The sequence below is a fragment of the Apteryx mantelli genome, chromosome 4 (assembly GCF_036417845.1).
Source record: "Apteryx mantelli isolate bAptMan1 chromosome 4, bAptMan1.hap1, whole genome shotgun sequence".
Lineage (NCBI taxonomy): Eukaryota > Metazoa > Chordata > Aves > Apterygiformes > Apterygidae > Apteryx > Apteryx mantelli.
In genome coordinates, this window is record NC_089981.1 from 38,505,041 (window position 1) to 38,518,815 (window position 13,775).

Here is a 13,775-nt window from a genome sequence, read left to right on the forward strand (position 1 = left end):
TGGCCTTCCCGCGCTCCCAAGGAAGCGACGGAAGCAGCGAGGCTGCTGCCGGTCCCCCCCGCCGCTGCATGCCCCACTGCGGCCCGTTTGCGTAAGTCGAAAGTGGGCCCTGGCTGCGGGGTGCCAGTGTGCAGCCGCCCCCGTCGCCCCGTGCTGAGGCTTGGCCATCAGTGCTGGTGTTCCCTGGTGAGGGCTGGCCACCTCGCCGCACTGGCAGGGCGCAGCCCACCACAGCCTTCATGCCGGTAAAAGGTCTCCTGAAAGGTCCAAAGCAGTTGGCACGCTCGAGCACCCAAGCTGGCCGAGCAGCACAGCAATGCATTTTTTCCTCTAAACTTCCCCCAAAAGCCCCCTGCCAGGCAGGGGTCCCGGCAGCCCTGCTCCCTGGTGAGTGCCCGTCCCCGTGCACCACTCCTGCAGTGGTGGGTCCTCCCTGGCCGTCACAGGCACCCTCTACCCCGACATTAAACAGCTGTACCAGCCTCGCTAACATTGCAAACACCCTCCTCGGTGGCACCAGGAGCAAACAGATGTAGCTGCGGAGATGATGAGAAAGGATATAAACAGCAGCTCACCAGAAACCACAGAGTTTTACCAAGTGGCTTTGACACTTGCCAAATACCTTTAAGCCGATAAAGATCCGATTTGTACTTCAGAGGTAACCTGATTAGCAGCCAATTTGAATCTGGAATATGTTAATTGGTACAAACATCACTAAATCACTTTCTTTAACCTATATGAAGTAGTGTGAATGAGCGATAGTGAAGGTCAACGCAGCCTGGGGAGTCATAGAAAATGATTACTTGTGTATCTACCCACAATAAAATAGAAGGATTAGTAATAAAATGTAATTGTATGTGCACACAAAAAATTACACTGGAAGGTATCCAAGGTCAATCCAGCACTGTGAATTTAAGAAAAAAACAAATTAAATCTTCCCATACAAGCAAAATCTAGTCAAACACCACCCATTTTGTCAGGATTCCTGCCTCACTCAGTGTCCAATATAGACAGGGCTCACTAAATGAGCACCTATTCCTTGTTTTATTTCATTCAACAGGAAGACTTATGGCTTGTTCATCACACAGTCTGAGGAAAGAAATGTTTGTTTTCTCATAAGCTTTCTATAGCTTTCATAAGTTCAGTATCTGTGTGCCTCACAAATATTAATAGGTATTAGCATAAGAATGGATATATTTTGAATACTTTAGTGACAACTTGGAAATGGTAGCTGAAGCACAGAGACATTAGTGTTGAAAAGGTGCAGTAATGTAAACTGCCTAGTCTGAAACCTTCCTGACATGTTATTTCATAGTGATTGTCACTGCCAAGACATCATTTATGTTCACCGTGCGGCATGGCTGATTTCAGTTTCAGATGCTCACCATATTTGCCAGACGTCGTGGTGTCAGGCTGGGCATTCAGAAAACAAAGCCAGACCATTTGCTGCAGTATATTACTGGCATCATGTGGGAAGCTGGTGGCGGAGATGACACCAACATCTGATTCTCCAGGGTGGCACTGGACTAATTCTGCCTTGAAAACCTTTCATTCACTTTATACTTTCTGCTGCCATAACAAAGCAACTAGGGATCCTATACACAGCTGCCTCCTTCATTCCCCTCACTTGTGTCACTCCCAGCACAGGACCGTTCCTTGTGCTGAGTGAGGCAGGGGTCCTACTGAAAAAAAAGCAAGTGATGATGTACTGAGGCATAATGCATATATGCCAAGAAAGTGAATTTGTGTTCTAATGTTAAATTCTAAGAAGCATTCCTGCTTACTTGGACGTCTTCCCCCCAGAAATCTCCATACTTGGTCAAATGTACACATATCTCTTGCAGATGAAAAAGAAGCATTTTCCTAACACCAGACTGACTGTCCACACTAGTTCAGGTTGCAGGTCCATTGGCAGCATGAGGCCTTTACAAGCAATTGTTCTCAAAATTCAGCTTAACATGGACAAAACATGTCTTCTGCTAATCTCATTCTCCAAAGGGGTTGCAGAAGTTCTTGAAAAAAAAAAAAATCCTAAATTGTCAGAAACCTTTGTCCAAATCTGATAAATCTTTAAGTATCTATAAATAATCTTAAAAAGGAAGGATTAATGAATCTTTTCTATAGACAGCATTAACCAGCTTTTTTTTAATATAAAATGAAGCATGATATAATAAAATGTCATTTTTTAAAAAATAAGTAATTGTCGACCTGAAGTGACTGACTGCAGGCATTTCTTGGCGCAGTATTAAACTGTTTTTTTTGAGTAATCAATTTAAAAAAAAACAAACAGGGCAGGGCAGTATTTCTCATTTGAAGACCATAAATCATGGCAGATGCACAGGACACTGGCATTGTGCTGTGCCTTCCTTTTTCATGTTGTATTGCCTGAAAACAGCTGGGTATTACAACCTTTCACTATTCCCTCCATGTTTCAATTACCTGGTAAAAAGCAAAAAACCCTGTATTTTTAGCTTCAGACAGAGTTTTCTACATTAAAAAGCTGTTCTTCTCATCTGTGCTTTATAAGCAACAATAATTTGTGTAATATAAAGGGAGATGCAGTATTTCAGGGAATTCCTTTTAACTTTCATACTGAAGTGCTTGGTAGCCTTTATCAAAAGACTCCTCACCCCTTAACAGACTCTCTTTAATTGGCCACTTGCATGGTCAGTTAATATACTGCAGTAGAAACCAAGTGGTAAAGTGTGAGCAACTGAATCTGGTACTATAAACTCAGTGACCACTCTGAAACCTATGGCTATTTATATACAAGCCAGTGTTTTGTCATGCTGATTTTTATTAGCACAGATTAGATACAGACAACTTGGTAGATGTCACAGAGGAGTCAGAAAATGTTAAGCACAGACCATTTAAGACAGGCAAGTCTGCAAATGGGTGATGGTGCGTGAAGCCAAGTGTCTCCTCTGCCACTGGCAAGTGCCCAACTCTGCCTGGGCACTCCATCAAGGATGCAACCAGCCACCACGATATCTGCCTATGGGCCAGGACTGGCACTGGTTCCCTTGGTTTATCTTACGTGATGGCTGGACCACCAGTCTGATGTGGGGTGAAATGTGCCTGGCTTACAGAAGGGGTTAATCCACTTTCAGGAAAGATTTCAATAGTTGTTCAGTGCAAAGAAATGTTTGTCAGAGGATGCCAGAAGCCCTGGGCATGCCTGGAGCCTAGCAATGCTCCCAGTGATTTCAGAAATGCAGCACAACATTGTATACCATGGCAGTTTATTGGTGTTAAAATTCACTCTCACCTTCAGTGAGTTTCTTTCACTACCTCCAAAGGCAAAGGGAGAAAGGCTGGGTTAGCAATGAAGTAAAAACAGGTGATGCTAGAGGAGAAAGAAAAGTTCTCAAGAGTTCTCTGCAACATCTCAAGCTACTCCCTTTGCGGTGGCAACAGGCTCTTTAATCTTCCTGTGGGTAAGACAACTACTGAATTCATGCAATACAACTATTCTGGGTGCTATGAACCCACAAAACCACCACGCTGAAATCTCACCTTGCTAAGAGCCAAGTCTTAGGAATTACCTCTGATCTTAATATTATAATGGAATGTCTCCCCAGTGCTCAGACAAATTCTTTTCCCCAGCTGTAATTTTTGGCTATAGTTTTGGAAGACCCTGCAGTCTTCCAAATTTATGTTTGTTCATTGTTTACAAACAGTGTAAACAAAAAGTTAATTGTGAAAAATTATTATATATGTTTGCTTGCCTATTCATTCTGATTCTATTCATAGGAGCATTAAACACACAACGTCTATCCTTGTTCAGTAAAAAAAATAAAAATCTATGCTGCATACTTATAGAACCTGTATAGCTTCACAGAGAAATTGCTCTTGCTCAAAGTGAGGACACTGACCATTCACAGCTCATTTATTGGCATCCCCTTTCTAAGAACAGGGAAGGGAATATCATTCAGTGGAAAATGGAAAAGTCTGTATCTCAGATCTGGCTTTCTTGGCATCTGGCTTTCTATTTCACATAGCCCTTAGCTGAACAAACTCCCTTTGCCATCAAGGAATGCAAGATGAAACCTGAATATTGTCATTCCCATTACATATCCTTCCTTAATCCTAGGAAGGGGTTTATCCATGAGTAAAACTGAAAGTATAGAGATTTGACCTGGTGTGCATGTGGCAAGTGTGCATGAGCACATATGCATTAGTATTTATAAATAAAAATTGTGCAAGTGGATCTTGCCGTAAGGTGTGCTACAAAGCACTTTATCTCTGTATACACCTGTAAGAGTGTAATCAGTATTTGTAAAAGGAGACAGTATCTTAAATCAAACAGGTAACCCTAGAATATCTAAAATCAATGTAAACTTATTTCACTGAAGCATGGCAGACAGAGAGAGCAGCACTCTTTAAAGCCAAGGAAAAGGCAATCAGGTTTCATTTGTATGACTAACACCCAGCAACACAAGCCCCCGAACTGGTTTGTCTCTAGTCATTAATTTTAGATGCTGCATGAAAAGCTGTTGTTGTTAATAAGCACACAGCTAATACAAATAAGAATGCTAATTTGTGGCACATGGAAGTCTGCAGATTTATAATCAAGTTCATGAATCTGGACTGTCCTGGATAAATTCCAACTCTGGGTGAATTTTAGCTGAATAAGAAATCCAGATTGGCATTCCTAAAGGATCTGGCATAGACGCAAAGGCTCCCCTACCTTTGTGAAAATGAAATAGCAATTTTTGTCTTTCATTACAGAATGCATTCCACTCTATATAGTTAAAATCAATATGAGGGTGCCATATGTTGTAAATGTTTATCATTTATTATGCATTTAAATGTGCACAGCACATACACCACAGTCTTGAACAGCACCTGTATAAAACTACAGACAGATTCTGGTAAATGGTGAAAGCTCATACCATGTAACATTGTTATCAAGGTTTTATCACAATTTTTCAGCGTTACAACTACTACCTCTGAATATATCTTGTGCGAGGCTGTCAGTTGTGGATTTCAATGGAGTGAAAAGTGACAAAGAACCATTCCCAGGCAAATTCTTTGTGATCTGGTTTTGCTGTCTGAAACTTGGAACAAAATCATCTGTTGTCAGAGGTAGTGGTGATAATTACACAATGATCACTCACATATAGGAAACACAGAAAGTACAGAAATCCCCCAAATTAAAGAAAAAAAATCCTTAGGCATGACATTTCCTAGGTTATCTCTTGATTTGGCTTCTTTTTTTTAATTATTATTTTTGTTTTGACAGAAGCTGGCTTGAGGTATGGTCCTGCTCTACTCTGATTTTACTGAACTTTGGTGAGTAGATTTTGTCTTCAAGGTCATTTGTAAGTAGGCAAGTGTATATGATTCCAATAGAACAAAAACTTTTGTATAGGAATGTAAAAAGAAAAAAAGCCAAACTCAAATTACCTGCAGCCTTGAGATTTGCATATAGTTAAAAATAATTTGTTCAAATTGGAAGATGATCTGTAAACATCTTCTAATTCGCTAAACATTGTGGTTAGTCCCAGTTACAACTTAATGTATTGATGTCACAAAGAAAATATGTCATTTAAAGAAATGAAAGAAAAAAAGCAAAAGTAAAGGATTCTTTTTGTGATTCCCCCATAATCAAACCTGTCTTTTCCTTCATTGCTTTAGAGACATGAGTTACACGTGCAAAATATATAAAGAAAAATATAGGGTTACTTGATGACGATATAGTACTGCAGCCTGACAGCTGTCTGCAAATATTTTCACCATGATTATCCTTACTAAAAGTAAATCACGGGGTAAAGATAGCTCAAACGTGACAAGGCTCAAATAGGACGCAACCAACTCTATCTTGAATACTTTTGGCTACATATGGAAAAAAAAAAGATTTGGGATTACAAGGATTGTTCCCCCTGGCCCCTCTCCAGAATTATAAGACCAAGCAGGAAAGCATGTACCTTCCATGCAGATTTTGTTAGGAGACTGGCTTCAAGCATTAGTGAGGTAGAAATTAATCAACTTTGTCAGGGAATGAGACATAGAAAAAAGCAGCATATTTCTCCATCCAAATACTGCACCAAAAATAATAAATAGTATGGAACAACCTCAATTACCTGAAATCAATCTAAATTCTATCTACAGAACTTGTTTCTTAAGAACTAGCAAATGATTTTGCCTTTCAAAAACTTATGAGTACTATAGTGTTTCACAGACTTTGAAAAATGAATGTGGTTTCCAAATATGAAAGGGAATTCGATTTGAATAAGGTATAATTTGCTCATAGTAGCATATTTCACAGTGTGTTCATTGGGGAAGGCACAGACACTTTTTTTTTAGTCTAATGCAAAGCAAACGTATCAAATATACACTTCAATTAAGGGCCACAAAAGATTACATGCCCCTATTTATCTAAACAGAAATCAAAAAACCCCACTGAGTTTATATAGTTGTTTAAGCCTCTCTGCTGCCTAGTAGCTCTGGGAAGACTGACTGCAGAAAAGTTCAGAGTTCAGCACTGGCAGATCTAAAAACAGATTTGTGGGGTAGCTCTTCAACGCTGCACTTTCTGTACCAGAGGTAAACCGATACTGGTTCAATTAAATAGCAACACTGCACAAAGGAGGTCAGACATTGTGTGTGGCTACAGGCTAGCATCAGAACTGGGAAAGGTTTATACAGCTCATTTTCAAAGACCAAGACCTTCTTTGGGAAACACAGGGGTTTTAAAAACACACAAAGAAGAGCAAAACCACCATAACAAACAAATACATGTACAACAATAGACACTGTACAACACACAAACAGTGCAAAACATTGTAATATAGGAATTGAATTTCACTTGTTTTAGAACATGTAATAGCAGCACACCTGTGATAACTTAAAAACAAATTAAATAAACCACAAAGCAGAAGTCTCCTACTGTTGCACAATGAAATGAAATACCTTGGGTTGGAGGTTTGTTTTGTTTTCAGAAATAAAAAAAAATCAGAACTATAAATAACTTTTGTGGCAATATATACATATTTAAATAATTAATTTAAATATCTTACACCTACTCTTGCATAAAACTCTCCAGTAAAAGTGCACCATGTTTCCTTTCCCCAAATGCATTCTCTGTCTTCCCCCGTGCTGAGGTAGATCTGAAGGGAGATTTCTCAAATTCTAGGAAGAAAATGTGTCACTGTCATTGTGGGAGATACTTTATTGCCTTTCTTTGTTTTTCCGTTTTTGCTCAGGGCTATGTACATCCTGGGATAAATCCTGGATTCATAAGCATTGTAGTTGTTTGGCAGGAGAATCTCTTTGAATTTGCATTCGTCATTGAAGTGGGTCTGAAATGAAAAGGAAAGAATGAGAGGGAAGGAATTTTAAACATCAGGTGTGGAAATATTCTTGCTACCAGGTGTAGTAGGTGTGCTGCAGGAAAACGTGCAGCTGACTTTCCCCCTGTCAGTTAGCTTTTGAAGTGATCGTCCAAATGAAGCTTCAAACAACACTCAGGATTTAAAGGATCATTAAGGATGCCCATGTCCAGGCCAGGCACGCACCCTGGAGCTGTGCCGGGAAGGACACCCCACAGCAAAGTCTGCGCTCCTGGGGAAAACAGATACATTTTAACAGTGTGGGCAGTGCAGTGGGGTAAGGGCAGTGCCCTGGTCTGCTGCCCTGCTCCTCTAATTTGGTCAATGCCCCTTTCCCATTAATGAGAAGAGGGATATGACGGATGCTGGGACAATGAGAATGATGAATGGTAACCTGTGCCCATGTCCCCGTGTCAAAATGTGTAGGTTCACTGATATTCCGGAGTCTGTATGTGATGAGTCTACCTCATTCCCGAAGCAGTAGCTGTCCGACCAGCAATAAATTGTCTGAGAGGCATTTCACTTCCAGTGAAGTGGTTTCCTAGGCAAGTACAAAGAGGGACAGGTGCTACAGGTGTGTTATCTGGAGAGTAACAAAAGAGCTAATCTCTACTGTTTCTGGGCAAAAGCTGAGGGTTTTGTAAAATAGGTCTCAACCTGTCAGGGGATTACTTTATCCAGGACACTAGAACAGCATAACACCTTCAGAAGAAATGATGCAAAGGACCTGTTGCACTTTGATGGCTGATCCTGCCCAGCTTATAGTTAAAGCCAAAATCCTCTGTGACAGGACTGATGCCACAGCATCATTCTGGACACTTCATGTCAGGTGAAAATACCCTAGTTAGCTCTGATATAGTTGGGCCCTTCTTCAGCCCAAGTTCCTTCAAAACATACCTGAGAGATATGAAATAGAAAAGCCATGGGTAAGAAAGGAGATTCAGGAGTGTGGAGTTGAAATGATGCTGACCACAGTAACTTATACAGAGGTGAACTCAAAAGCAGAAAGACAGCTTGAAATGGGCAAAGACCTCCACTGTTATTGTTAAACCCAGCTGGGTTTTAAAAGATGCCTCTAACTATTTGTTTCTGAGATTCAATATAAAAAAGATCTGTAATGTCTCCTAATAGGTCTGCCATCTTATATATATAAGCCTGACCCCCTGAAGATGCTGAATCCTCATCAGAACAGATTCTCCAACCAAGAGCACGAACAAGGAGTGATCAACAGGTATGTGGCAGGTACTGATTTGTCACGTCATAAAGAATCACATACAGGGGCCTGGCTGATCACAAGTTCTAGTGCCCTCTGAGAGATGGGCGAGGGACTGCCATAATTGCCTAAAGCTGTTCATACTTAAGGATTGTGGCTAGCACGGGGGCTTGTGGCACAAAGGGGCTTGCTCTGTTGGTGAACATGCTAGGCAAGATGGGTGGCCATGGCTGAATGGCTTTATTTTTTATGGGGTAATCAAGGAAGTGCTGGGAGTGCAAGGAGTGGGTTTTACATCAAAAGCTCAGTGAGCTTAGCACCCCTGGGCAGTGCACCTTCCCTTGGCAAGGCAGCAAGGGCTGCTCCCCGTGCCTGGCCCAGGCAGGGCACAGATGGGGCTTGGGCAGCTTCCAGCACCATGCACACCTCTCACCCCAGCTGGCTATGGCCCCCTCCCCAAGCACATGCCTGGCAGCTACTTACAGATCCATAGAGTTTGCCTTTGCTATTCATGGCCACGAAGAGTCCACTTTTCACACCGAATATGCTCACCACTCCTCTTTCCACGGGAGAGATTTCCAGCAGACCTATGGAGGAGACACAGGAGTCAGGGGGACTAAGAGCCATGCGCCACACTCACCTGAAGGCTCCCAGCCCCGGTGCCCCAGCGCAACGCAGGTCCCTGCGCCCGGCACTGCTGTGGGTGGCCGCAGACCCCTGGCCGCGTTGCACCCCCACCCCCTGCTGGGACCTCTCTTCTTTTGACTAAGCAGCTATTTTTACACTGCTCCCATGCAACCCCCCCCGGGTTAAAATAAGCCAGCGTGTGCTCGGGCGAATGCAACATTTGTCAGCGTGCGCCTTCCCCCCCCCGCTCCCGGCCGTATTGTTTCAGTTGGGTATCGGAGCCGCGGGGCCACGGGGTTAAGTCCCTGGCAGATGCTTCCCCGGCCCCGCGGAGCCGCGCGGCCCCAGATGCGGAGGCGGCGGCGGCGGCGGCGGCGGGGGCAGCGCGCAGCCCCGCGGAGCTCCGCGGCGGGCGGCGGCCCCGCGGCGCGCACACCGCCCCGCGGCGCGGCCGAGCCGCTGCGCGCCCGCGCACGGGGCCGGGCGCCGGCTTACTGTATCGGTTCTCGCTGTGGACGCCGTCGATGCGGCCGCCGGGCAGGACCTGGATGTGGAAGCCGATGCCCACGTTGCAGTAGAGGCGCCGCAGCCGCTTGATGCCCAGCAGGTAGTCGCCGTCGCGGCGCTCGGCCGGCAGCCGCGCCACGGAGCGGGCGAAGAGCGCCGCGTCCCAGCGGCGCTGGCGGGGCCCGGCGGCGGCGGCGGGCGGGCGGCCCGGCGGCGGGCGGCCCCGCACCGCGCCCGGCCACAGCAGCCCCAGCAGCAGCGCCGGCAGCAGCGCCGCGGCGAGAGGCATCCCGGCTAGCGGCGCGCCGCCCCGGGCCGCCGGCCGCTGGCTCCCCGGCTCCCCGGCCGCCCGCGCCCCCCAGCTCCCACTCTACAGCGAGGTCACGGCGGGGAAAGGGCCCCCGGCGGGCTCAGGCCGCCGAGGGTGCGCGGCTGCCCCGGGCGGGCTGCATGGAGAGGAAATCCCGGGAGCGAGGGCTCCTGAACTTGATCCCCACTGCGGGAGTCTTGTCTGAAGTGCCCTGCTTCTTCGGTAGCTGCTCAGCCATAGCGCTTCAGCCCTAGCCACGATATTTATATATCCATGTGCGTTGGTACCTATTACATCACCACCTACTGCTGTCTGCTGCAGCCCTCCGCGTTAGCCCAAAGTCAGACTATCACCCCTAGATGCTTAACAACTCCGAAGCGTCTTGAGGGGAAAGGGAGCCCGGCACTGGTACTAAGCAAGAGGGACAGGACAAACTTTTTAGAAGAAAAGGTCATATTTTGCGTTCATCACAGCAGCTTTCTCTTTTTTCTCTTTTTTCTCTTCTCTTCTCTTCTCTTCTCTTCTCTTCTCTTCTCTTCTCTTTTTTCTTCTCTTCTCTTCTTTTTTTCTTCTCTTCTCTTCTCTTTTTCTTTTTTTCTTTTTCTTTTTCTTTTTCTATTTCTTTTTCTATTTCTTTTTCTTTTTCTTTCTTTTCTTCCTTTCTTTTCTTCTTTCTTCTTTCTTCCTTTTCTTCTTTTTCTTTTCTTCTTTCTTTCTTTTCTTCTTTCTTTCTTTCTCTCTTTCTCTCTTTCTTTGCCTCTCTCTTTCTCCCTCTCTCTCTCTCTTTCTTTCTCTCTTTTTCCCTTCTTCTCTCTTTCTTTCTCTCTCTTTCTCTTTCAAAAGTGCTTACAAATGCTAATGCAGGGCACAAAAATCAAAGAATGCCCAACACACTTTCCCCACAACACAATGTGTGACTTTGTGGAAATCTGTGGAATTTAGGCTTTTGCTGTATCCAGGCGACATGGTTTACAGTTTGCTGGATGCAGAAAAATTCCCTTCATTAAAAGCCAAAATAGTTGTTGCATGGGGGGTTTAAGCAATGAAAAATGAAAGGACTTGCAAAAAAAAAAAGTATTTAACAATGGAAAGGGCCAAGTCTTTAATAAAGGAGAAAACATTTAAAAAGGCAGCTTGTGTTCAAAAGCAATAATCATGTTCCTGATTTAAATGTCCCTTTAAGAAATCAGAAAGCTCGGCATTGGTTTAGACTACAAGACATGCAGAGCTCCCTGTTGGTCAGTATACTGATAAGGGCTGTAATGACAGGAGTTTATTCCTGATCCTGAAGCTGTCCATTCATTCAAGTATTGCTGTGCTTTTTAATTGTACAGTTATTTTCTAATCTTTGTTTTGCATTCACTTACTTAGGTGTTGCTGTTGTCTCTTAACGATGCAGTTGTTTTTAGGTGATTATTTAATTAAATTTAAGTTCTTGGAAATGAAACTCAGTATTTAAAAGCAGAAGAGGAGAAGTTTTGACTACATCAGTCCAGAATTACTTTGATCAGAGCAAATCCTGTATGTTTTGTTACCTCCCTCGGCCCTCAACAGGTTTTCATAACCAACAGGTGAGGGAATATTAGAACAATTTTGGATAGTCCTGAATTAATATGAAACGGGGGAGGGGAGTGAAGTGGTTTGTGACTCGAGTCCTTTATAGCCTGAGGACAGTTTAGTCTTTCACGCCAGCAAAGCACTCCTGCTGTTCCAGCAAAGGATGCGAGAGAAAAGAGAATTGCCCTAAGCCAGATGACAGTTCACCTAGGTGCGAAAATCTCTGACCTTCGCTAAACCTAAGCAAATTTAGATTATGTGCTTTTATTCCTTCTTGTGAGGTGCATATACACAACGTGTGTGTGTGTGTGTGTGTGTGATTTCTGCAATGGTTTCTTTCTCCTACCGCACCTCTCAGGATGGAAAAGAGATTGCTGCTGCTTTGTGGATGATTACAACCTGGTGCTATAGAAGTAACAGACTTCTAGGTGTAGCTTTGTCTTAATGTGTCAAACAAGTAAATTCATATGTGAAGACAGCAGAATTTAGATTTTTCTCTGTAAAGGTTGGTAAATTTACTGAAGTCAAACGCACAGACATTTACTAGCTTTGCATCAGGCCCATCCCAACCTCTCTTTCCCAGGGGACCATTTCTGGATGAAAGTACTATGCAGTGGGCAAGGCTAGTGGAAAGCAGAGCTGCTGCTCCTCTGCCTGGGAGTGCCTGTGGCATGCAGGGACTGTGCTGAGCAGTGTGTTCTTCCTGAGGGTCTTTAAAAAGCGCAATTGCACCGTGCTTCAAAATTGGAATTATTTTCTGTTAACAAACAGCAAAGGATGAAGTTGGGATGAACTTTATTCATGCTTTAAAAGACAAGGAGGAGGAGTGGTGCTTCTGTCCACACACCTTGTTAGGTAATGCTTGTTAAATAACTTGGGCGAGTGATTGTCCCTGACCCGAAAATCATGAACTCCAAGGCCTTAGTCCTGTGAATGTGAGAGCACATGCCTAACTGTGGGTGAAACTTGAAGTTAGGGATGTGCACTTCAGGCCCAGAGGGCTGTGGGGCCAGATCCCTTTGGGACATATGGAAATGGGTTCTTAAAAACCTGTTAGGCTCTGAGTTCATATACTTGTGAGATCGGGTCCAAAATGATTACGCAGAGCATCCAGAACATTAAATTAAGTTGCCACAGTATCATTTATCAATAAGGGAAATTTTCACAAGTTCATTCATAAACTTGCTACAGAGTAAAATACTTCAAATGGACCTTTCTGAGAAAAAAAGCAACAGGTTTCCAGCTAAGGATGAAACTACAGGGTTTGTGTTTGCTTTTGAATTTTATGTATTCATGTGTGTGTGAACATGCATACAGATGAAGTGGATATTTGAACTGCCCAGAGGCCTCCAAATAAGCTCTTGGTTCCTTGACAGTTTTGACAATTCATTAAGCTTGCAGCCTAACAGATAACGTTCCACAACATAAAACAATGAAGCACCTACATCCTATAAAACGCTAGGCCTGATGCTTCAAAGCCTTCTGGTTGTTCAGTTGTTTGTATCTGTGAAAAATATATAGAGAAGAATACATAGAGCAGAACTGCAGCAGAACAGCAGCATTTTTAATTTGGTAGAGGTGTAAATGACAGGTGGAAGGAGCTGACATTCAGTGCCTTTATACTCCAACATAGACATTTCCAGTTGGAAATTATCGTCACAGGAAACAATCAAAACAGCGTATTCCCTGCAGAAGTCAATGAAACAGACAGAGAATGATCCCAGATCAGAGATGGACACAGAGAGGTGAAGTGAGTTGCCCACAATCATCCAGACTCTCTGTGGCAGGGCCAGGCCTGGACCCTCCAATATGCCACCAGCTTTCATGCAGTGAAGGGGAGCTGTGCGTCTCTGGGTCATCCCATAATTAATTATTTTGAATCTTCCATATCATGCCATACTCCACCCCTGTGTACACCCTACCCCTTGTGTCTCACACTCTTTCACAATAATAATTTAAATATGACAACAGGTAAAATGTCTTCATCTTTATATTGGCTCTGTTCTTTTAGAAGCATATATAGATGTCACAATTCAGACAGCTCTGCTTTCCAAATTCCTCTAGGCTTAAGATACGAAAAATAAGAAAGGATTCATAGAATCCAAGTCCACACCCAGACTCAAATTCCATATCGTGTATTCTGAAAGAAAGGGAGAAAGAGAGAATAAATCTGGATTATTGTTGCAAACTTTATGGAGGTTATTCTGCATTTGCACTGGCACAGCAC

At 43.7% G+C, this 13,775-nt stretch overlaps 1 protein-coding gene across 1 annotated transcript; it reads right to left on the reverse strand.

Moving 5' to 3' along the window:
- Positions 1-7,127: 7,127 nt before the first annotated feature.
- FGF4 (fibroblast growth factor 4) lies at positions 7,128-9,970 on the reverse strand. The gene is made up of 3 exons (XM_067295543.1): positions 9,670-9,970; positions 9,031-9,134; positions 7,128-7,304 (listed from the first exon to the last, which is right to left on the reverse strand). The coding sequence occupies exons 1-3, from the start codon at positions 9,968-9,970 to the stop codon at positions 7,128-7,130; spliced, it is 582 nt and encodes a 193-aa protein (XP_067151644.1).
- Between the last annotated feature and the right edge of the window lie 3,805 nt (positions 9,971-13,775).